Here is a 26672-nt window from a genome sequence, read left to right on the forward strand (position 1 = left end):
CAAGCAAGATGTTTCGAAGTAGCCCCACATCCACAACAATAACCAAAAAAGAAGATATTAAAATAGTACAAAATAATTCCCCAACAACTAACTAACTAACTAGCTAACTAACTACATAGGCGAAAATTTCAACTACTCGTATGTCCGCAAATGTTTCGATCCACTCTTTTCTCTACTAATCACTAATCCGTCCTTTGAACATTACAAACAATAGAACACAATCAAACTTTAAAATGTAATCTATTAGCAACTGTTTCGTGTGTGTGTATAAAGTGTCATAACAACACAAAGACATTCACGTGTTTGAGTCTCATGTCTCACTTTACACACGATAGGAAGGGGAATCGTTCCATATTGGTGCCCCACAAACTTCAAGCCGAGATCTCTGTTGACTGTTTTAAAGTGAACGTGCCTTCTGAAACTGAAAAGTGGAACTGAAATATTCTCGGTAGATATTTGCTCTTTGACCGCTTCCAAGAAATTCTATCTGAAATTGATACGTGAAATGTTTACAAAGGCGATTTCTGGTACAGCTCTGTACGACTGCTTGCAATTTAAACTAACGTAACTAAATTGAAAATGGAGTCAAACGACGTTTAGATAGATTCGCCCAAAAACGTTTAGATAGATTCGTTCAAAAATTATACCATAAACATCCCTAAAATAAAGAATGGTAAAATGGAATATCTCATATTTTATATGTTACAAATTTTTGTATATTTAATGATGAAAATAAAAAATAATGTTAAAATCATTTGAATATATGCCTAACATTATTCTACAAATAAATAGAATGATGTTATGTATAAATAAATATTATATGTTCTATAATAATAACTGAACACAATATTGAATCTGATTAATTACAGGATTAAATCCACAAGACTCATAATATATAGAACTAAAAGAGTTCTACCTTTGATTATACACGACGCTACGTAATAAATTATGTATCTTCAGTTATAAAAGAGCCGCAACAGCTGTAAATTAAAAATATCAGAGTCTCGCGTGGTTCACTTGAATCCCTGTAAGTATTCGGTGTAACTTAAAAAAGGCGGTAATATTGCCAAGCTCCGGAATATTCCCACTCCGCCGCCAAGCTGCGCGCGTTTTATTGCCGCTCACATTGAAATGTGGCCTTTTAAACTTTACATTTTATTTAATATTCTGTATTCTGTATTTTACTTAATATTCATGTAAAGTACGTAAGTTGCATTTTTATAAAATTACTTTTTTGCTCCATACATTGGAAAAAGAAAATTCTGCAGATGTAATTTAAGTACATTTTAAGATGGAACGAAGACGCCAAAATCACTGGTGATATTACAACACAAGTAATAAATGCCTATGTTCATAAGAAAAAAAACTCCAAAGAAAGTGTAGGTGTCTGTATTTTCCGTGCTGTAATACAATGGCAACTTCTATAATTTTAAAATATGAGACTCTCGCATGTCTCCGTTAAATTCCTCTAAGTATTTAGCGTAGATTAAAAAAGCCGATAATATTGCCAAGCTCCCGGAATATTCCCACTCCGCCGCCAAGCTGCGCGCGTTTTATTGCCGCTCACATTGAAATGTGGCCTTTTAAACTTTGGATTTTATTTCACATTCTGTATTCATGTAAAGAGTGTAAGTTTCATTTTTATAAAATTAAGGTTTTGCTCCTTACGTTTGCAACTGAAAATTGTACAGACGAAAATTAAGATAATTTAATAAATTATGGGGCAAAACTGTAAAAAATAAGGCAGACGATTGTACAATTTGAGTTTTACATATCTATGTGGATAAGTAAATAAGAGTGAGTTATATAAATATTGTAGGTACTATGTATTATCCGTGCGGAAATAACTTCTATAAATTAAAAATATTACACTCTTGCGTGACTCAGTTGAATCCCTGTAAGTATTTGGCGTAGATTAAAAAAGCCGGTAATATCGCCAAGCTCCCGGAATATTCCCACTCCGCCGCCAAGCTGAGCGCGTTTTATTGCCGCTCACATTGAAATGTGGTGTTTCAATCTTTGGATTTTATTTCATATTCTGTATTCGTGTAAAGAATGTAAGTTTAATTTTTATAAAATTACCTTTTGCTCCGTACATTTGCACCAGAAAATTGTGCCAATGTAATTAAAGTACATTTAATTAAAAATGAAACGAAAACGCAAAAAATAATTAAGAGGGACGATATTACAAGTCGAGTATTAAATATTTATGATCATAAGAGAATAACAAATAACTACATAAATATCTTAGGTGTTCTGTATTTTCTGTGCTGTAATACAATGGCAACTTCTATAATTTTAAAATATCAAACTCTAGCGTGACTCCGTTGAATCCCTGTAAATATTTGGTGTAGATTAAAAAAGCCGGTAATATCGCCGAGCTCACGGGATATTCCCACTCTGCCGCCAAGCTGCGCGCATTTTATTGTCGCTCACATTGAAATGTGGTGTTTTAATCTTTGGATTTTATTTCATATTCTGTATTCGTGTAAAGAATGTAAGTTTCATTTTTATAAAATTACCTTTTGATCCGTACATTTGCATTAGAAAATTGTGCCGATGTAATTAAAGTACATTTAATAATAATAATACATTTAATTAAAAATGAAACGAAAACGCGAAAAAATAATTAAGAGGGACGATAATACAAGTTGAGTATTAAATATTTATGATCATAAGAGAATAACAAATAACTACATAAATATCTTAGGTGTTCTGTATTTTCTGTGCTGTTATATAATGGCTACTTCTATAATTTTAAAATATCTGACTCTCTCGTGTCTCCGTTGAATCCCTGTAAGTATTTGGTGTAGATTAAAAAGGCTTTAATATCGCCGAGCTCACGGGATATTCCCACTCCGCCGCCAAGCTGCGCGCGTGTTATAGCCGCTCACATTGAAATGTGGCCTTTTAAACTTTACACTTTATTAAATATTCTGTTTTCATATGTAAAATGTAACTTTTGGTACATTAAATATTAAATAAAGTATTGTTAATTCACAAAACATACTTTAAGAACGTAATGATGTTAAAATAATATTAAAAATGCATGTCTAAGCTATTTCCTCATTATAACCTCACTTAACTTATGATAAGTAGACTAAAACATTATACGGCACGCCATATATAAATAGATAAAACAATAAGAATAAGCGTTTTAGAAAAGAGACTTCCTACAAATATCTCGCAAAGTTCCAAGATACAAGACACTTCAAAATTTCTTTCCTACAAATTAATTCTGAAATTTCGGGGATCCACCAATCCGCACCAAAGCAGCGCAATGGAATTAGTCAAAGTTTAAACTTGTCTGGCTCCCATTTACGTAAGTTAAGTGAAAAGATCAGAATACTGGAAAATATAGAAAATTCCCAGCAGTCTTCGCCAAATTTGTACACGTTGATTGCCTCCTTTTATATTGCCTGTTAGATAAATGTAGATTCTACATAAAAATGAAGTGTTAATATTTTACTGGCATATACTAATGGTAAATAGTAAAGCCTGAAGTTAAATAAGGTAAAGTCACCTATTTCCGCGGTATTTTCACCAAAACTAGAAAGAGCGTCAGATATTAAGCATTTGCTACGGCTTAATAAGGACTTAGATAATTATATCAGAAGCTTTGTTATCTGTACTCCTGAAATAGACTCGACATTTTACGATTAAATATTGATTTAAATGTGTATTTTAAATAAATATGAACCAAGTCAGAAAACCCTAATTCCGATGTAAAAATCCTTATTCCGATGTATTTGGTTCCTAATTCCGAGTATACACAATAAGGGAGTGAAAGAGATAGAACGACTGCTACATGGTGTATAAAAATAAATGTTATTTATTGAATTTAGTTTCAATTTCGATTTAATTTTTGTTTATTACTTAAAGAGTAGCTATATCCAAAGTGTTCTTAGCTATAATTAAAGGGAAGCTGCCGAAATAAAACTTTTTTATGGTATAGTTTATTGATTGGTTAATTTTACTAATGTATATCATGTTTTTTTTTAAAACTGCAGTCAATTCGTGTATCTGCAATACAATTTTGGATATTCTTCTTCGTGTACTTTACCAAGGTTTATTATCGTACACCATAAATATTATGGAATGCCGTCATGAGGTTTATAGAATTATTTCATTTTGAATAATTTAATCAAATGAAAACGTTGTAAAATGTTCTAGTTCTTATTTAAATATCCAAAAAAATCGTATAGCAATGTTAGTTCTTCGTTAATTAGGTTTAGCGAATTACTGATACAAACAATAGAAATGTTCTTAAAAACCGATGAAAACTTTAAACACCCTGTATAGTATTTTGCGGTTATGCCGCGGATTAATGTGCCCATATAACCTAATTCCGAATTATATACATCGGAATAGCGTTTCATAACTAAAAATCACGTTTCCAAATTCCGATTATTAAATAATAAAAGACTTTTACACAATTTAGAGGCAGAAAGATGCTTTATGAAAATATGTACATAGTAATATACAATACTTGTTCAATATTACATCTATATCTGGATGAACTTCATTTTCTCTCCTTAGTTGTCCCATAGAAGAAATTAGGAAAGTACATAGATAGGTCATCTTTGATACTATATAATTAGGTAATGCAGTACAATGCAGTACCACGGAAAATGATTTCAATATTAATTGAGTATTAAACTTGTCAAAATCGAAGCAAGACGTGCTTATTCATAAAAACAACTACAAAAATTGAAATAAAAAACAAGTCTATAAAATTGCTATTCCGTGGTATACCTCGGTTTTAGGGACCGCCCAAAATATTTGGCACCTAATGCCGCTGTATTTTTAAACTTATTTCTACTCTTATCTGTTAAGAAATAAGCACAATATTTGAATGTTATCGATTCTATATATAATCAATATAATGTTTTCATCGAAACACTATCACACACATGCAAATTTATTGAAAAAATCACTATTTGAGAAATCGTGACATTCACGTGCTAAAGGCCCAAAATGTATGGAGCATACGTTTGATGGAGGCACTAATGCAAAACTATGCGATTATTTAAAAAACTATACACATAATACTATTACGATAGCCATATGACAAAAGAGTGATAAATTATCTATTAAATAACATACCTTTTATTAAAAATGAGTTGGTAAATAGTTTATAAAAGCCGTTTTTGTAAATACCACGGAATATAGTGCCAATTTCAGAACCCCTCGGCATTAGGTGACTTTACCTTAGTTGACAACATATGCACAGGTATTTTTGGTTGCGTGCAAGTCCTCGTTTGATCCTCAACCCTCTCTCATCAAGACGAGCCTCTCCTCATCATAAATCACGTTACTACAATTCGAACTAGAATAGCTAGATGTGTTTCCATTAAACTTTTTAAAATAGCCCGTCAAACCTCCTACAAGGTTTGAAGGACACAGTCCTTTGATAACCTCTAGCTTAAAATGCCCTCCAAAGTGCAAAACTGTGCATGAAATTTACCGCTAGCACTCACCCAACTTCCGACAAGGCCCATCCTTATTTAACTTTGTCAATCAAGTTTGATGTGCAGGCTAGAGAGCCATGCGTCCTTCAGACATTCACGGGTACTTCAAATTTGAGATCTACTTCAAATCGATCACAGTTATGCATCTTTCTATAGAAACAAAGGTTAACGTTTTGAGGGTAGAACCCTCGATGGTCTGACTCCGGCGGCAGCATCGCCACACCTATTTATAACTAATAACAGTTAGGCTATGCACCTTAATGCTGTGTAGTTTGATAGATGTGGAAAGGAAGACATACATTTCCGGGGCATTCCAAGTATTTAGTCCACACACATATTATTAGTCCACAGGGGTAACGGCGCGTCTGTGATCGAACTCAGGTAGGAATCTAATCTTATTTGCCGTAGCCATTTACCACCAGGTGGACTGTACGCTCCGTTTGCTTATTCAAAAAAAAATAACTAAGTTAATAGATGTCATATATAATCAGCATTAATTACCACACACTTCATAGCAGAATATAACAGCATAACTGCCAATGCCAAAATAAATGTGACTCTGGGTTCAAGTGGAACCACAAAGCGTTTTATCTTTAAACTTTTCGATTTTATGGCCTCCGAAGCAGATGCCATAAAATTGAAATGTTTTAAATCGCTGCCATATGAGCCTGTGTGAGATTACAAATAGTTTTATTCCTATTCGGAAGAAAGAATATTCCTTCGCAAACCTTACGAAGTCTCGGGAATAGGTTATATTGCTTTTCAATGTAGTCAATATCATAATCATCATCAATATGTTACGGCTCCACTTTTGGGCACAAGTTTATTCTTGAAATGGGAAGGATTTAACCATATTCGGTCAAAATCGATGATGACTATTTTGTATAATCTATAGTGATTCACCAACATTATTTGCTAATGATGTTGGTGAATCGAATAAAAAGGCTCAAGGGACCTAAATCCTGGACCTCTAGTATGAGTATTCACACATCTAACTTAACTATCAGGAAAAAAATGCAATACGATCTTAAAATTATATTTGGTACCCTCCTTGATCCGTACATCTGTCATCAAATTTCCGAATTCAATCCGTAGATCAAATAGATACCTAAATAACGAATCTACATATAAATAAGACGTATTAAATAAGTTTCCAAAAGTATTTAATTACCATAAACAGAACGGAATCTTGATATTTACGTAAGAAAACTTCAAACTGTGTTCAGAACTCTTCACTCGCTCTCGTGTAAGTATTCTTTGGAGCAGATAGTAATATCTGCAAGTATTTGGAATATTTCCTCCGTGGGTTTAGCCGTACCGTTATATTACTTCTCGCATATTCAAATGCAAGATTTTAAAATGGGAAAGGTATTTCAATTTTATCTTTGACTTACATATGTATATCTACTCGTATACCCTGTATATTCAAGAACTTCAAGGTGGTAGAACTATAATGCTTAGATGAGACAACACTACCTCTATACATCTTTTCAAAATATCATATAGAAGTAGCAGACGAACGTACCACCCACCTGATGATAAGTAGTTACTGCCGATGGACATCTGCAATCAACTCCAGACTAGACCAGATTCCCACCTGAAGTCGGCCCCAGATGCGCCGCTATTTCTGGAATGCCTCAAAAAAGTAAAACAAAGGACGGCAGTGCTTATTCGGCATTCGACAGTGCTAGAAGACGACAGTGCTATTTCTGATTTTCTTATAACAACATTGGTAATGTGTCTGTTCGAGTCTGTAAGGAAGACACTTATTCGAAGCATTGCAACTAATTGGGGTAAGAATGCATCTGTGGGCCACTTAAGTAGGACGCTATTAAATATTATCTGAAGTTGATTTTAGGCGCCTATACACGAGAATTTCCACAAACCATCAGGTGGATTGCAAGCTCGTTTTCTACTTGTATAATTTAAAACAAATATTACACAAACTTTACATACACCCTCTAACCAAAATTATTGAGTTGGTAACCCAATACGGTGTACATTGAAAATGTATGTAACTAACTAGGTAACTATCAATAACTCAAACATGTACGGGATGTGTAAGCTTCGGAAGTGTTACTACTTAGAGTTCGGGACAGCATTAAACTTCGCACTACAACCCGATTATAATGTTACTTGGGTAGTTTATTGAAAGTTAATAACATAACCACCATTATCACATTATCGTTTAATCTTTAATAAGAGCATAAAAATTTAAAATAACATAATATTGTATTAGGAGTACAGTACACACACCTATTCTTGCCTCATAACAGCAGTATTATGCGGTAAAATTATAATGTAGTCTGAAAGGTGTAATACACGAATCATTCCAAGTTAGTCCTCTGAGGTTTTTAACATACAATGCATAACAGATGGTACATGCTAATGTGCTAATCCGATCCGAAAAGTAAAGCCGCGATAATCGCGATAATGAGTTTCACATTAAAATACATTTATTGGATGCGAAATCGACAGCAAACGGCATGTCGCTTTTATGTCACCATTCTCATTCGCTGTCACCGTTCTGTACCTCAGTGTGAGTTTAAACAGGTGTTTTACTAACGAAACTCTATGTTTTTCATTTATTTTATTCCACATTTAATTACTGGTTTTTACAGTACCTATCAATTTGAATGTTTCAAAGCAGAAACCTTTAACAAAGTAACAGTAACAACCGACAAACAAGCTGAAATTAACTCAAACGAACTGAAATTGACGCTTTTAACTGAATTTCAGACTAGTCGAGAACTACGTGTAACATAATGGGTACAAACACAAAGGGGGAATTTGTGAGTGACCGAAGTCTACTATTTACTCTAATAACTTGATTATACAAGGTTGTTATCTGTGTCTATCGAAAAATGTATTCGTGCTTTTTGGAAGTCTCAATTTATTATCACTCTTTTGTGGGTTTCAATTCGTATTATCATCATCAAACTTTCACTGTTGCACTGCTGGGCACGGGTTTCTTCTCAAAAATGAAAAGGATTAGGCCATAGTTCATGACGCTAGCTAATTTAAAATCATATAATTTATTTTGTGCCGTGGAAACCTATAAATAAAACTGGAATTTATTCCTTCCTTGTGTTATCATAGTAATACATTGTACTAGTGTGTTATTTTTTACAAACTAAAATAAAGCATAAAATAAAGCATAAATAACTTATCAGTGAATATCTGCAATCAACTCCCAGTTAACAGTAACCTCTTTTGTGCATAACCAACATAAACAAATAACTCTCAGTTTATATTAGTAGAGCACTAATATCTAGGATTAGACAAATATTGTTAGTGCAAGATACTTTCAAGCATTAGTTACCATCGAGAACGGAAAGTAAATACAACTGAATATATTATTGTACATACAAAACGTAAGCATAAACGTAAACATAATACGTATTATGTATACATGTATTTTTTATAATAAAGGAGTAGCAGACGAGCATGCGGTCCAAAGCGGAACACAGCAGCGCCTAACACTTCTATTATTAGGTAGAAATGTGGCGGTGGTACCGCCGGAGTCGAACCACAAAGGGTTCTACCTTAAGTGTATATACGTGATTGCCTTTATAATGGCATTCTTCTCTCCACGAAGCTAGGTTGAAGAACATGCTATAATCTCTTTTACTTATGAAATACTTAACAATTTTATTTTCTTTTTATAGATAAAAAATATTGTAACATATACAAATATTTATAAAAGGAGTATTGGTGCAGCACTGACAGCGCTCGCTTCAATTTTTACATAGGAATTCTAAATATGTTTGAAGCAAAACCTAGTCTGTGTACGCACTGAAATTGCGGCAATATGTGTTTAAAAAACGAGTTTTATGTTTCAGGAATATAAATACACGATGTAGATTTACCTGTCTATAGATTTCGAAAATTGAAATTATTGAAATTATTTGAATACTTATTTTTATTATATACTAAAAATTCAGAAAACATTGAGAGAAAACATACACGTCTGACGGTTAAAAAAAAAAGGTTTTCAAGGATGTGTGTTCGAATCCGTGTTTGGCCAGCACCGTGGACTGTGGCCTTCAGTCGTCTCACTCTGAAAGTAGGAGGTCCATGCCCAACAGTCGTGCTGTAATGGGATCACGAAGATATTATATAGTTTGTAGTATACAACATACTTTCCATTGTAATGCTTTCTTCATTTTATCGTGTGTATAGCTTTTAGCGGCTATGTCCTAAGATAATCAAGTGTAATGGTAACACTCGAACAGAGGAAGTTTGTCGTATTAGAAGTTTGTACAGGAGCTACTTGGCTATACAACCCTCCTCGCAGAGATATTAACCCCCGCATTAACACGAACTTTGCATCGCGCCAAAATACTTCAGTTGAAACTTCTAAGAGTGATATTGAAGGCCGCGTTCAAATACCACAAGATACTATGCACAGACTATAGGTACTTGATTTTTTTAATAAAAAAACATAAGAATTTTGGATAGGTTGCTTCTTTAATGAAAAGATATGCAAAATACCATTTTAAAAAGATATCGAAAAGTAGCAGACTAATTTTAGCAAGATGTCGAAAGATCAAAAATTCCTTTGTATAGAATTCTTGGCATTTCTTACGAAAGCCTTGTTTTTTTTGTCTTAATTATTTTGATATGTCCTCAAAATCATTTTCCCAACATCGAGAAACCTCCAGATGTAACCAAACAGTGCTAAAATAAATCATCGTTACGTATTTAATTATTTCTAGTATAGCATCAGCATTTTCTTTACGTCTTCATCCAATGTACTAAACATCTTCCTTCATACGTATAAAATACATTACGTGACGTCACATCATGCCGACTTCAGTAACAAAAGATTTACGCGCGATGTTTATTGCCAAGTGACGTTACGTGTAGTTTATGAGGGCCTATCATCACACCTTATTAGCCTTTCTGTAAACCCGTGTTCGCGACTGTACACCCAATAAGACGGGGTTAATAAATCATCTTGACAGGTATTACTTCGCACCTTGAGCGCTGCCGTAATTACGTCAGTAACACCCTTAGCATTTATTCAAAATAAACACAAACTCACGAACTGTTCCCGCCCTGAATGGGCTCGATCTATCCGCAGCTAGATAAACCAAAAACACATTAATCACTTTCAACGCGGAACTTGAAAGGTTGCGATCGAGATAAACATTTTTTGGAAACGTGATCTTACTGATATTGAATTTGGAGCTTAGGAAAATATGGGTTTTGATTAAATACGTAGCATTATTGTTTCTTTTTTTACCAATAATAAGAATTCGCTCGTCACTTAGGAGACAATTCTTAGAACTTTTCCATAATTTTAAAGTAGCAGACGAGTCTTTAGTCCACCTCATGGTAAGTGGTCACTGCCTCCCATGGACATTTGTAACCGATTCCGCATATAGAAGGGGTTCTACTCAAACTTAACGGTCCATCAATGTTAAATATAATAATAGGATCTTTTTAAATCAATCGATTACATCATCACAGCGGGGACTTTACCATTCTTCTTCTCACTTATTAAAAACTCTTTTTAAATCAGCTGCAACAAACAATACTCTAAATTGTAATTAAAAATTAAAGATCAATTTTCGCCTTAAAATAGTGAGATCGCTTTATATACTCGTACTTTACATTTGTAAATAAATAGGTCAGAGCAGGAGATTGCATTAAGCCCGCTACGTAAGCTCCGCCCGATCAAACAGCGATATCTAGTGCTCTGAACATCACAAGGTATCTTCTGGGAGAATTTATCATACCAGTCTCTAGGGCAATGTTGAACTCGATGACTTTTTAACTGTAAAATAGTTTTACAGTTGCTGAAACATTTTTTAATATTCCTAATGTAGTGACAGAACTTTTCATGAATACATATATAAATTGACTGATGTCATGAAGTGGTTTATGATTTAAAATATGTAGAACTTATGTAGTGCATTGCAATTTAGTCCTCTGTCCTTACATATCATAGGGAAGAAAGGCTTAGAGATTTAGACAATAGATTTGACATTTTGCAACTAGTTTTAATTACTTGAAACTAACTAATCTACTAAGATTTAGCCACCTATACTTAGGCTTTGTCATAACAACAAATATTTTAGGACGATTACAATGGTACGAATGTCCGGTTAAATAACACCTCTATCTTTTATTTTCATACAATGTGATGCGTATTTACACATATAATATGTTTATATGGGTAGGTATTTTTTGTATAACTGAAATATCAATTTTTATCCTACTCGATCATCGTCAATACTTTGTAGACTCTCTGCTGGAGTTTCCTTACAAAAATAACTGGGATTTGAACGAGTACCTCGGTTCCCAGGCATGAGAGACTGTAGTTCATACTACCAGACTATCACTATTTATCATTACCGACAAACATTTTCCTGTACAATGTGTACGTATCATCTGCTATCATCACCATCTTAAAGGTGGTAGAGCTCTATGTGGTTCGACTCCGGCGACGTTCCAGCATAGTCCTCAAGGGTTGCGGCGCATCTGTGGCCGACCGCAGATAGGTATCTAATCTTATCTGAGGTTGATTACATAAGCGGCAGTAGCCACTTACTATCAGGTGGACTGCATGCTCGTCCGCTACTCCTTTATAATAAAAGAGCGTGTTAAAAGTCTCCGTCACCGTAAAGGGGAGACTTACCTGTCATAATATTATATAAAAAAATACGATTCTAAATACCATTGCCCGTGTCGGCCACCTTCTATGTTTCTTTACATAGACGAGGCCTATGCAATAATGCGATTGTAGCATAATCGCGTTCTTTTCAAACAATACTATAGACTAGTACTAGTAATGTAACGTCGGCTTCGCCTTCAAACATCGTTTATAAACTAACCTTGGCAACTTTATGATTGATGAGATTAACAACTAAAGCATCAAAATATAATATTCCCCAATCTATTACACTTTTAAATCAAATTAAGGCCTGTCTATCTAAAATCTGCGTATAAATTAAAAATAACTATGTCTATTTTAATAGTAAACATTAATTTTGAGTTTTGACTATTAGTTTGCTCGGATAATCTTGGAAGACCGAAATATAGGTACTATTGAAAACCTCCCCTTGATGTAAAATTAAAGTCGATCGTCTATTGTAACTATACTCGACAAGAGATGGCGCCACGAATATTCTGAATCACGCTATCGAAGTTTTTTAAATATCTGGCATACGAGTATATACAAGTTCCGAACTGAGACTGCGGAGCACGGCCGCTCCCCGGGCATGATCACCTAGCCCGGCGGGAGATCTCCCTTTGCCAAAGTGGTGACCCCTAACAAGAATACGTCCCTTCTGACCCTCATCGATGGTGGCAACCTCACTCCCTGAATAGACTGCAACCTCACAGCATCCGTTCAGCAGCTCATCAGGTGCATCGCAGTTCATCATGAAGACACTTCCTGTGCCTGGTCCAATTGCTCTCCGCGAATGCCCGGACGGCTCGAGTAGCCCAGCTCACCGTCTCTCTTCGCCCCAACTTCGAGCCCTCGGTTCGTCCTTACATCTCGACTCACCGCAGACTTACGAGAGCGTTCCGAGGCGCTTGCAAACCTGGACGAAGACTTCACGGATCACAATCATCGGATATCAACCTCCGGTCTGAGCAGGGGGTGATGTGGCGACCTCCCGCTACTCGTCAAGAGATGACGCCACGAGTATTCTGAATCACGCTATCGAAGTTTTCTAAATATCTGGCATATATACAATTTCCGAACTGAGACTGTCGGAGCACGGCCGCTCCCCGGGCATGATCACCTAGCCCGGCGGGAGATCTCCCTTTGCAAAAATCCCAAAATAAGTTTTTAAATACTGTAACTTTGAAACGAGTACAATTTTTATTTTGTCTATCGCCTTGTTAGAAATTATATTTTAGAATATGGTTGAACCATTTCCACGTTATTTTCGAAAATGTTATTTTGTCCTATATTTTTACTTTAAAACAAATAGTAAAATACGTTTTATAACTAAAAGCTGTGCACTGAAACATTGAAAAATATATTGTAATTGAAATATCGAACATTCGTTTTGGTAGAGAATATTTGCGATTGGAACACGGATTTAAAATATCTGTTTGATCGGCGTTCGAATGTATAAATATAATCAATTTTTACTTTATTTTTATTATAGACTAGTTATTCTGGACAGACTTTGTTCTGATGCAAAATTAATCTACTCAATATCCAATATAATACTTCAATTATAGTTTCAATTCCTACGCCATCTAACGTAAAATACTGCTAGAAACATACAGGACAGATGGATGCACTCCTTATATGTAAATCTTTTTATTTCAAAAATAGAATATCAATCTTAACTGAAGTAGAATACAGATGCGTACCTATTTATCCCAAATATTTCCGGTACAAGAAAACAATATTATGACCGAAAATTGTAACATTTAAATGAAATCAATTCATCCATCCGTTCATGCCATCCATCCATTTTTGCCTATCAAACTTTGACATTTGACAACTCTTGCGTCCTAGAATCATTATTAATAACGCGTAAGAGTGAACTCTTCAAGTCCCTACAAATCTTATTAAAAAACTCCCCACTTTTCTAATACCCATCTCTAACCGTTGGTTTTACATATGGTTTCTCAACTTCGTGCGCGGGAACCACAGTCATTTGTTTATCCTGTTTCAAACGAGTTAAACCGTATTTCCGCCCTTACGTACGTTGCTAACATTCTTCTTCTAACCAATTTGCGGGCAAAGTGAATTTAAAGTACCTTTGTTTTGTTTTTACTTGTATGTTTCATCCAACGCTGTTTGTGATGTACGAAAAAGATTACACATTTTCAAAAATATTTTTCATGTCCACGTTTTTATAATACTGCTATAAAAGCTTATTTTTAGCTTGCAATCCACCTGCTACAATCACTGCTGACCAAGGACATCTGTTACTAACTCCAAATAGGATTGAAGTCCTTTCTGAGACCGACCACAGATGGTACTCCCTAGGACCAAATTGAAATATCTTCTACAAGTCTATCTCGATCACACCCTTCAAACCACAACATTAAAGACAAAAAGAACATTGTAACTTAAATAGAACTTATTTTACAAACCAAATAAATCTTTTCTCAAACTAAAGATATTCGAATGACCATATATTTGGAGAGTAGCTACACTTTTTTCATGAAAGCTGAAATGATGGGTGTTATTAGATAGAATATTATGAACGCGGTACGAATTTTGATGTGTACGTCCGCCTAAAACTTGGCGGTACGATAGCTAAAATTGCTTCAAAACGTGTCTTGGCTACATAAATTACTAACCCAAATTGCAATAACATTGGTTTCTGTAACTTTGGTATAAGATTATTCTAATAGCGGTACCGTGAAACTATTTTTCTCGAAGAACCAGTTTTCGTATTGATTTTATATTATAAAAGAAGCAAAGTCCAACTTATGGTACCTAAATGACAACTAGGACCCGATCTACCCTATATCTGTACTCTAAGTTTGAGTTTTTACGTTTTTACAAAAGTGACGGTTTTGTATTAGTTTACGTATTTTCCCGTACATTTCCCATCAGCGCCCCTAGTGGACTGTATCAGAACTGATTGTAAATGTATGGGAAATACGTAAACAAATACAAAAACAGTCATTTTTGACAAAACGTAAAAACTCATACTAAGGCTCATACTCATACTGTTGTAAAAAGAAAACGAGTCTAACCCTTTCTATGTCTGAAGTCATAAATTAGCCCTCACTGCTACAAATTACAAATAATCTTTATAAACATAGCTCAAACTTTGTTTGGTACATAAGTAGATAAGTATCCCGTGTCACTGTCTCCTCGAGTAAAACGTTAAGAACACGGGAAGTGGTCAAAGTTGGACAAAAGCTTAGCGAAGCTTTGACACGTAGTCTATAACTTTGTATTTACATTAAGTATCGTCCATTAGCTAATACGTAATAACTTAAGTAGAATCAAAATAAATACTAAGATATAGAAGAAAATAATTTAATAACACATATGCTCTATATGTGTTATTAAAATATTTTTCAAAAACAAATTCAGGATATGTCCAAATAACAAATCCGAGACAAAATAGTATTTTTGTATATAAAAAAGTTACGACCTGTCAAAATTTTTTTTTTTTATAATATAGGAGTAGCAGACGAGCATGCAGTCCACCTGATGGTAAGTGGCTACTGCCGCCCATGGACATCTGTAATTAACCCCAGATAGGAGCAGATATTCCTACCTGAGGTGCGCCGCTGCCCCCGAGGACTAAGCTGGAACGCATCGGAAAAGTCTGTCTCCCTTACCACAACCTTCAAAACGGAACACAGCAGCGCCTAACGCTGCCATTATTAGGTAGAAATAGGTGTGGCGGTGGTGCTGCCAGAGTCGAACCACATAGGGTTCTACCACCTTCATTGTATATAATTTTGTCTGCCACGGCCTATGTCTGACACGTTCAATGTCTGTAGACATAAACGATTATCTAAGAACTAGTCAATTTCTACCAATAAAAACTAGTTTAACAAACATTTGACATTTAAAATAGGCCAGTCTTTTTAAGGTATTTGAATATTCTTAATAATTAATATTTTTTTCTTTTATTTCAGTTATATCAACGGAAGCTGATGACGGCACTCCTTCCCTGAAGGTGTTGGCAGTGTCACTAGTTTTCGAAGCTGATCAGAAGAAAGCTATCTATTGCAAGGGAGCCAACCTACCGGAAGTAAGTACGACATTTTTGTCCGAAGAATTCTTTACAGATATTCTCTAGCATCAACATAGATTAGTAAAGATTACTCACTCCTAACAAGAAAATGTACCCAGTTTTGAGAATTGAAATAGTTGCGTAAAAAAGTTTTGCCACGTGTCCGTGCTAAAATGACCCTAAAATATTTGAAATTATTATTATAAATTATTTATTTATTATGTAAATTACGCAGTATTTATTCGTATTTTTTCTCTAAAAATGTTTTTATTTGTCAAGAATTCAAAAAAAGAACTTACTAAAATAAGCCGTTTGGGGCTTCATTCAATTTCAAGGCGGCGAAGTATCTTTACTAATCTATGAGCATCAATGATAATATTAGTTGGACTCTGAATAATTTTGGAGGTTGATAAAAAGAGTGATAGCATAATGGTTTTCAGCATAATGGTTTAAATGTGGGACGAAAGAGAAGAACTGCTAGGGGAAATTTACAATCGTAACAGTATAATTTGGATACTTCTAATCTAAGTACCGTATACCTACTGTAAATTCACAAATTGAAAAAATACCTATCTAGAACGACTACTAACTACTACTATAAAACTTCTTCACAATCAGAAAACGAATTCGAGCCATATGGCCGAGCAGTCACTTTATTTGTTCTACATGTAAAAGAGAATTTCAATGAGAAATCCTTTTGTACTAAAGTTATAAATTCAAGCCAACTCCGCGAAAAATTGCATCTATGTAAGCAGCTTGCAACGGTACCTATTCCTTGCCGTGGGAAATATTGCACTCGTACGTACAAAGTTAGATTTTTTTAAAACAACCATCTAGATCTTTTATTATTTTCTCTTCCATTGTACCCATATATTAGATTTTTTTCGTTGGGTAACACTTAGCAAGTTGCATACAATTAAAAAATACGTCATCATTATATTATTTTAAAAGCCGTTTTAAAGTAACGCTGACATAAGAAATTTATTAAAATAATGTGATCTAAACAACATTTCTTACAATGTTTGTGTGATAATGTTATGTGTAAGAAATTAATAATCAGTTGCTATAAACGTAAAGGAAAACATCGCGAGGACACCTACACGAATGAGAATTCTTAAACGAAAATTAAAAATCTTGGCTAACACTTAGCTAGCGATAAACCATGGCCTAAACTTCATACACACTGCGAGGATACCCAAGCCCAGCAGTGGGACAGTAACGGGTTGATTACAACGCAAGCTAAATAGTTAGCTTAATGCTTATAACAAGTTATTCAATGTAAAATCAAATCGTATCAATTCTTCTTACAGAGACTAGAATGGTACTCCCCTTCGAATCAAAAAATCGAAGAGAAGTCTACCTCAAACACAAGAGTTTTTGTAGAGAGACTCAAGGAAGCAATCTTGCCTCTCATCATCAATCCAGCCAAGATTGAAGACTCTGGAAACTGGACTTGCAAGTCAGGAAATCTCAGCGAAACAATTGAAATTCTGGTTGGCGGTAAGAACACAATTAATTTAAAAAAGGTTAAAATATATTAAGCCCTACACCAAAATCTATAATAAAGAGGCTTGTCATGACTAATGAATAACACATATCAGCATCATCATCACAGAGTCTCAAGTAATGAAATATAGACCGTGGGTTACTTTGATGACGTAGATTAGTAGAATTTGATATTCAGGGATTTTTTGATATTCCACAATAAAATAAGAGATAAAATTTAGTTAAAAATTCCGTTTTTGTAGCAAGGACAACAAAATTGCTTGGCTTTCTGCTTTTATGCGGTTTTTGGAAATCAATGTCTCATGGGTTTCAATAACAATTGAAAGCTCGTTCTATATTTTTGCTATGAATATAATGAAAAATATGCAGCGTCATGTACATGTTCCCTGACTTTCAAACTCGGACAAAGGGACATCGTTATACATTTTTAAGCAATCCTAAATGCAATGTGATATGTGAAATATTTCAAACATACATAACATACTTTCAGTCGTTTTAGGAAGTGAATAAAACATATTTTGAAACCATTCCTTAAATTTTCTCACTCGGTGTAAGAATTGTAAAATTTCACGCAACTAACAATTAATACAATATAGATATACTAGTTAAATAAATTAATAAATCAGTTTGGATGTATGTTCTTAGATTCGCCTAGACATCCATCTTCATCATAAAACAATCTACAACTGTTTACGCGCTAAGAAAATAAAGAAATATCTCTATCATTACACTTAGATTATTGAATGGAGCCTTAATATATATTTAGGCTAAATTATTATAACTATTACTGTTATTCTGTATAGGCAGTATTAAGGTATTGTTGTTAAATTTTGATGTACTGAATAGTGTAGTAAAAATCCTAATATTATTTGTTATGGTTAATAAATTTGGTATTTTCATACAATTATTTTTCTGGAAACCGCCCTATGGATCTTTAAAAGCACGTGCTACTTACTATATGAATTAGTTTTTAAATAAGAAGCTACTACTACCATGTTACTGCCATCTGTTATTACAAGTTGACAACTTGTAATTAACGTCTCAATCACTTACGTCAAATTTCCTTTGATTTACTAAAAATCGACATACCATTGATCCGTTACAAGCGCTTGCGATACAAACCAAGGCAAACACTATCCGCACGTTTGAATTTGTAACGGTTTGTTGTTTGACAAGCGGGCGGACGTCAGACTGTCAAAATATTTGAAATTTTATTTTTCTATTGTAACTACTGTAACAGTATTGTATGTACTTTTTACAGTAAAAGTCAACCTGACCGAGAGATACAAGAGCATCGAAGACGAAGAAGGTAAATCGGTGAAATTGGACTGCGTGGCTCAGGGATACCCATTACCATTTGTACAGTGGTATAAGGACGCGAGGCCCATTATTGCTAAGGGTAAGATAAAGAAATATATTATTTCAATTGGATTGAAGGAACATTTCATTTCACAGGAGGGTGAGATTTTTGAAACAAATATATAGGGTACATGGGTATCATTTAACTTAATCTTTGATTGTCGGTCGGGGTCCATCAAAATTTCTACATAAAATTGTGAATCTAATTATTAGATTTGAACTAGTCAACCAGCGCACCTATTACAGATGCCCATGGGCGTCAATGATTACCGTAAAATGACCATTTACCATAAAATAGACTTCACTTTTATTTTCTACTGCTGTTTAAATTTAAAAATAAAATCCTACCCATTTCTGTCAGTGGTAAGCACTGTTTTTTGGGTAGTAACTATTTATTAATCTGTGGTTTTGGTTTGAAGGATGTACTAATGAAGATGTACTTAGTTATAAGGTGGCTTAATGGGCGGAAGGGGCGGACCGCCCCGGGCCTCCTATCCTGAGGGGCCTCCAAACAGAGTTGCTAAAGGTCACAAAATCAAACAATCTATGAAATGTGTATCAGTCACCGAAAAAGAATGGTCAGGGAATCGCAGGTCAACTTTTTAGACTGGGGGCCTCCATTCAACTTTCCGCCCCGGGCCTCCGACGACCTTAGTCCGCCACTGCCTAAGGGATAGCGACTGAACTATGGTCAGCCTTAGATAGAAATCTATTATTATGAGGGGTTGATTACTAATGTCCATAGGCGGCAGTAGCCCTAACTATCAGGTGATCTGCGTGCTCGCTCCCTAGTTCAATCTTCAAATTAAAAACGTCAGTCAATAACACTTCGGTCGCATTGTTGTCGCACTGCGGTCGCACCGTTGTCGCACTATTGTCGCACTGCTCAATTGAAAGGCACCCCATAATGAATCATTTCCATTACCTATAGCTGAATTTCCATTGTTTCACATAAAACAGAACAGTAATGGGTTTTGGCACAATGTGAGTTTAATGTTAAGAGGGATTGATGTGATTCCGACCGCAAATAGCTATAAATTGGACTGACATATTGCATTATTAATAGACATGTGTACGATATTCATTTATTGTGTTTAGGTACAAGTTTATATTTGTAAATTCGTGTTCTAATTCATACAGTTTACCCTAATAAAGGTTTTACATATTTAAAAAAAAACGATACTTTTGCAATATAACATAATTTTAGACTGTCCAAAAAATCACTTAGCTATTCACAACTGTATAGATCCAATAGAGGTATCAACCAATCAACATAACCTGAACTGTTTTTAGCCGTAGACGCTTGTTGCCCTGAGGACTAACTTTGAATACTTCCTATAAGTGTCCCTTCTTTGCTATACCAATAAGCCAGAATGCAGCACAGCTAAGGATCAACAGTCGCATTGGGTTCTCCAGAGTGCAACCGCAAACAGTTCTATGATCTTACCATAGAAAACTCAAATATTAAAACTATTCTATTAAACATTTCAGAACACCCCAAAAAGTACGTGATCAAAAAGAAGGACGACAACTACCAGCTGACGATCAAGAACCTGTCCTATAGCGATTCCGGAGATTATGACTGCCGCGTGACACAGGAGGCTCTGTCGTACTACACGGACAAACGGGTGCAAGTTATTGTTCAACGTAAGTAATGAAAGAAAGAAAAGTAAATACGTAAAAACATAAAAATACGCAGTATAGTAATTAAGGAAACAATAAGAAATAGTATGTATATAAGTAATAATAATAAGACAAAGTAAGACTTAATGAAAATTAAAAAAAAACATATTATCACCGAGACTGAATCAATGAAATCATTTTGAATTATTCCACAATATTTGTGAGATATTGATCATCCCTTTTTTGAAAACAAAAAAGTGTTCGTAATAATAATTGAAACGTAATATCCAAATTAAATCAAATAGTATATCGTTCTCTAAATGTCAACTGTTAACGAGGCTGTTTCGTCATTATTTAGTATCAGGTACCCAATTTCGTCCTAAATACCAATTTTCCACATGGCCAAGTTTTCAGGCTAACGGTTAATTAAAGTTTTCACTGTTGACTATTCGCATACCTTTGAGTTCAAAGACTTAATAATTGCTTTAAAATTTAATTAATATATGCTATGAAATTTACTGTTATAGATAAACCACTGTTGATCAACACCATGATCAAAGAAGGCACTTCATACGGCGTTGAGGAAACATATGTTCTTATTAATGAAACGTAAGTATTCATTACGTTACATGTCACTTTACATATTCCTATTCCTTTAAACATTCGAGAGTAGACCGGTATAGCAAGCGCAGATGAACTATTTCGCCTCTCAAAAAAAATTAAGAAAGCTGATAGTCGATCTTTACTAGTTAGAGAGACACCGCAAGAAGAAATTAAGTTTAAAATTCAAATATGTAAATTCATAAAGTATACTATATGATAGATTCCGTAATATCTAAACCTATGTCAAAGATAAGGAACGTTCTTACTAAAGAAATACTGCGGGAATACAGGAACATTTTTCAGTTATAATAAATCCTGAAAGAATTGTAGTCACTATCTATCATCCTTCGTTCTTCTTTGGTCCTGCATAAAACGGATCGTACTTGAATATAATAATCTAATATATTATATTCAAATAAATTGACTAAATTATATTTACAAATAATTGACTAAATAAAAAAAATATTTACCAGATGAAAAATAATAATTGGGTGTATTTTTTCTTTGCAGAAAAAATATCACCTGCAAAGTTCTTGCCTACCCACCACCTATGTACCGCTGGTTCAGGCGCTACAGCAGTTCCTATGACGAACCCATCGAGGATCAAGATTCGGTAAGATATAGCAACTTGTTACCGAAAAAAAGGTTGTAATAAAGTAAGCTTAAGTTTGTATAAAAAATGATCAAAATAAACTAGAATTTCTGCTTAAAACACACAATATTAAATAGCAAGACATGTATGTAGCCTCTCCGAAGTGCTCTATAAATTTTAACTTCGCACGTCAGGTAAATATCATTTTTAGTTTTTTTTTGCTTATTAATTATTTTATTATTCGCTTTGCAATTAAGGAATATGTCAAAATAAAACTTAGGTCTACGATGGTAGCTACGTTCGTCGTGGTAGATAAGTTCAAATAAATATTCAAACAAGGCTAAAGTAGCACTACTCAATTGAGTATGAGACGGAAAGATAAAATGTTTCCTACCCCTTTCCAACAATGGAGATTACGACAATATTAAAAATAATTGCAAGAAAACGATTAATGACTTACTCGTATATTCAGAGGAGCGAAATTAAAATTAGTCTGCTCCAATTACGAGTACTTCTTTTGGATCCCAGGTTCTGCACAGCGAAGACGGCTCCAGCTCCATCCTGCAACTGAGGGTCCGTGACGAGCGTGCGCTGGGCGAGTACATGTGTACTGCGAACAACACCAAAGGCCACATTGCCATTGTGTTCGACGTGTCACTCGGAAACAAGCCAAGTCCTCCAGATGAAGTAAGACCATGTTTGTTATAATTGCCGTTTATTATCAAATTGACATTAGTGTCGCTCATTATTAACCTTTTACGAACTTTTTATAATACTAAAGTAGTTGTTGCGGAGTGCTGTTTGGAGGCAGAATAGAGTAAAGCAGTTCTGTTGCGTTTAAACCATGATCAGTTGTACCATTTTGAGAATATTTTTATACGATCGGAATAGTAAATGAGTTTGGAATTCACCTGATGGGAAGTGGTCGCTACCGCTCATGGTTATCTATAACATGTAATAGACATTCCACATGAAACCGAAGATCCGTTTTCACTTCTAATTACTAAGATGGGCTTGTTTATAAGTCGGTCGGCATGAAACAAAACTGCTAGAAATGGTTTCTAACAAATAACATATTAAGCATTATTTTTAATTACTTTGTATGTTTCAGGTAAGCATAATCGAAGAGAGGGTCAATGAGGTCACATTCAACATAACCTGTAGCAACTGCACCATTTCGAAACCTGAAGAAGGAACTCCAATCGATCCTAAAAACCTTCCAATCAGCGGTAAGACTTCAATTATTATAATATGTCTAATAATAAATACCGCGGCATGAGTAGATCGAAAAGAGAAGAAATATATGAAGCTTTAGAGCGGAGGTTAGCCCAAAAACTTTTATCCTGCTTCACACTGACACAACTTCATATTAACTGACGTTTAACAGGACAACTTATTATTAAAAGTGAGAATTTTTCTCCTCAGGTCCAATCTATTGCTATATAATATTAGGTACATTTTTATTATTCAATACTGGTTCATTCATTTACTATTACCTACAGGCTTCAAGTTCCAATTGGTTCCCGTCAACGGAAGCTTACTACCTGATTGGGATACTGCATATGAAATCGAAGTTCCTGCAAGTTTAAATGGTGTGTACTCATATATTTAAAAACGTTCGTCTTTTTGTCATTTATTATTTCATTTAATTAAAAGTAAAGAAACATAAATTAAGTAAAATAAATAATATAATAGCATGCTTATTATCTTCCAATTACATTGTAGTATTTTATTATTACATATTATATGGGTTGCTTTTGAAAATATCAAAGTGTTGGTCCTTCTGCTCATGTCTGTCAGTAAAATATTTATTACTACCGAGAGTGTGCACCCCACGCTTTTTTTACAATTAAATATATCTTTTTTTGTTGTTAATACAATTTTTCATTAAAAATTTAAAAAGTTTATTTTTTATTTTTTAGTTTGATTTTTATAAAAGCGTGTACTTTAGTTTTTTTAAACTAAACTATTCCTCTTCCACAGACACCGTGTACGTCGTAGGTCCTCTACCAAACAGCACTATCTTCTACGCCCGCGTCTGCACGCAGAATGAGGCCGGTGACTCCGTGTGGTTCGACATTACTCCCAACCCCCAAACCGGTCAAGCGGTCAAACTCGTCGCTTCCCTGCTTCTTTTGATCGCCACTATTATCTTCACCGGTTGTTTCTGAACGTTCTAGACTTGGGGATATCTTATTTTAGTTATTAAAATGTATGTATGTATTTTTATTATCGTTCTCTGTCTTGAAAATGCTTAGTGTTAAAACTTTGTGTATATGCCGATGTAATAATTATTGAGCCATACTGCATGCCTTAAATGACAAAGAGTTTTTATTAGGTACTTTTGATTTTTTTTTAACATTTTCTTATTTTACTTTATCATTAATATCCCCAAAATCATTCAAATTGTTTATAGATAGGAAAAGCATAACTTAAGGATATAATTGTCTGTTTAAAATTTAATAAGTGTTCTTGTAAAATGTTTCCGTGGCCTCACATTTTTGTAATTTATGTCTAGCTGTTTCGGTTTAAGTGAAGATTATGCTAATAAGTGTAAAAACGACTGCAATTTTAATATAATCGTGGATAAATTATATTGGTTTTAAAGAACTGTTGATATCATCACGAATGACAAGATTTCAGCGAAATTGAAACACAAAAGTTTCGGCATTTTGACAGCCCTACCTAAAGGCACGAAACCGAATAAGGAAAAAATCACACCATTTATATAAAGGAATGATAATAATAGTTCTTTGAAATTCAATTTATTTCGGCATAGAATAAAGTTTGGCACATTTTCGCTGTTGTTGAAATACAAAATATTGCGTCCACGTTTTTACCACGCGCTTTTTTATTGTTAGAAAAGTGTATTGGCTTTATAAAATACCTACTTATCTCGGAAATTCTTTAATATATAAAATACACACCCTACATAAATAGAAAAATACGTGTAGACAATAAGAAAAAATACAAATGTGACAACAAAACATTTTTTCGTACAGATCAAGTTATATGTACCTATATTTATAGTCTTCAACAGCCGTTTAAACCAACGCGATTTTGCTCTAACATGCTACGCTACACCTGCTAGTTATGATTGCTTCTGAACATATGATGATTCTCATTTAAATAATGAAGAAAATTCATTCATTTGTCAATTTTACCTTTCTATGTATGTAAATGAGAATGTTATTACTCTCGGGAGTGAAGGAAGCTTATTTTTACGCCAATTATACGCTGCAATGTCGCGTTAGTTTTAACAGCTGGTCACTTTTGCCTTCGTTGATAGTGTAAAAGATTTAATTTTGTTTCAAGAAGTCTTTGTCATTAATTTAAATTAAGAATATAATGAAATATTTACGAATGTTTGGAAAATATTTATTGAAATCTAATGTTAAGGAATGTAGAGTTTCATTTATATGTATTATAAGAACAATTTTGAAAGTTAGTTCGAATCAGTGTTATAATGTCTACTCGTTAGAAATATAAAATGCCAATTTATTCAGGTGGGTCTAATTATTAACATTTTTAAATAGAGGTAGATTGGTCATCTTTTATTGCTATTTGTAAATATTTCCAGTTATTATTTAGTTACATATTATATTATTGAAGTTGATGTGTGTGTACGTATGCACAAGATGTATATTTGAGTTTTCGTGTTTATTTGCAAAAATATGTATCTCTAGGATTTAAATTTATGGTAATTGGAACAGTCATAAAAAATATTGAATTAATAAATAAAAATAATAGGAACACTTAATTTCAAGACAAATAATAATTTAAAATCTCCGTAATACTCATGTTACTTTTAAGTAATCGTGCAAAGTCTTTCGAATTGTATGCTAAAAATGAAATATATAACATTGACTTCCTTTATGAGTAAATATTGTTACGTTAGATATTAGATGTTTAAGTTATTTATTATAAAACATTTTAGTGTAGATTTCTACTCTTTAACCAACAAAAAATAACTGTGACAATATTTGGAAGTGCAGGTGTGTTATGATACCAAAGAATGTAGTTGCTTTAATGATATGTGTATTTATTTAAAACGGAATAATTTCTTTGAAACGCTTAATATATCTATAACGAAGGGAATTGCCATGAGAACAGTTATTAATATCGTAGTCAACAGATTTGTCAATTTAAAGCTTAAAGTATCAGTAGGCGACGTAGTAGTTATGATGTTACAGGAAGACTGAAATTTCCTACTTGAAATTTTTCACTTGCTTTTGAAACTGATTTTCAGACTATACAGTCTTCACGTCTATTATTGTTTTATACAAAATTATAAGCTTATAAAGCATAAGGGTAGATCCCTTAACTAAATGCATATTAAACAGCGCTTTCACAAAGTGAACGATAATATCGTCGTAGCTTAAACAGTATAAAACTGTTTTCATTTAAATGAACGCTAAGCGGAAAGCGGGACACATTTAACTAAATCAAAACTTAATGTTCTGACATTTATATATTTTTGTTGTTATTAAAGTAAGTAATTTGACATAGCAATTATTTAAACGTGTAGATACTTTTTCTTAATGTTAGGGCTGACTGCGCATGGGCTATTGTCGCTCCGGCAACTGGTAGCTCTAACGATTTAGCTGCGGTTAACGCGACTGTTAAGAGCTCGTCAGCAACTTATACATCTAAACAGACGCATAATTTTTTATTAATTTCGAATAAAATCGAAAATTGGCGTTAATCTGTTGCTCAATTTATAAATTTAATGTACTCGTAGTCGTGGTAGCGACTTTAGTAACTCTGTTGCTTAAGCGACAAGATGGTCTACGCAGCTGTCGCTCGGGCGATAATAGCTCATTGGTAGCCAGT

At 34.0% G+C, this 26672-nt stretch overlaps 1 protein-coding gene across 1 annotated transcript in view; it reads left to right on the forward strand.

The window, feature by feature from the left end:
• The window catches only part of LOC140749703 (limbic system-associated membrane protein), a 182122-nt gene extending 155547 nt beyond the window's left edge, over positions 1-26575 (forward strand). Inside the window, exons 2-11 of the mRNA XM_073082835.1 lie at positions 16059-16174; positions 17467-17656; positions 18924-19061; positions 20513-20668; positions 21172-21253; positions 21758-21860; positions 22368-22526; positions 22951-23068; positions 23342-23431; positions 23823-26575. Coding sequence (XP_072938936.1) covers positions 16059-16174; positions 17467-17656; positions 18924-19061; positions 20513-20668; positions 21172-21253; positions 21758-21860; positions 22368-22526; positions 22951-23068; positions 23342-23431; positions 23823-24010 — 1340 coding nt within the window. The 3' untranslated portion in view covers positions 24011-26575. The remainder of the gene's footprint in view (positions 1-16058; positions 16175-17466; positions 17657-18923; positions 19062-20512; positions 20669-21171; positions 21254-21757; positions 21861-22367; positions 22527-22950; positions 23069-23341; positions 23432-23822) is intronic.
• Positions 26576-26672: the final 97 nt, after the last annotated feature.

Source organism: Epargyreus clarus, unplaced genomic scaffold, assembly GCF_041222505.1.
Source record: "Epargyreus clarus isolate Ecla_fem2 unplaced genomic scaffold, WU_Ecla_fem_2.2 ptg000018l, whole genome shotgun sequence".
NCBI classification, from domain to species: domain Eukaryota; kingdom Metazoa; phylum Arthropoda; class Insecta; order Lepidoptera; family Hesperiidae; genus Epargyreus; species Epargyreus clarus.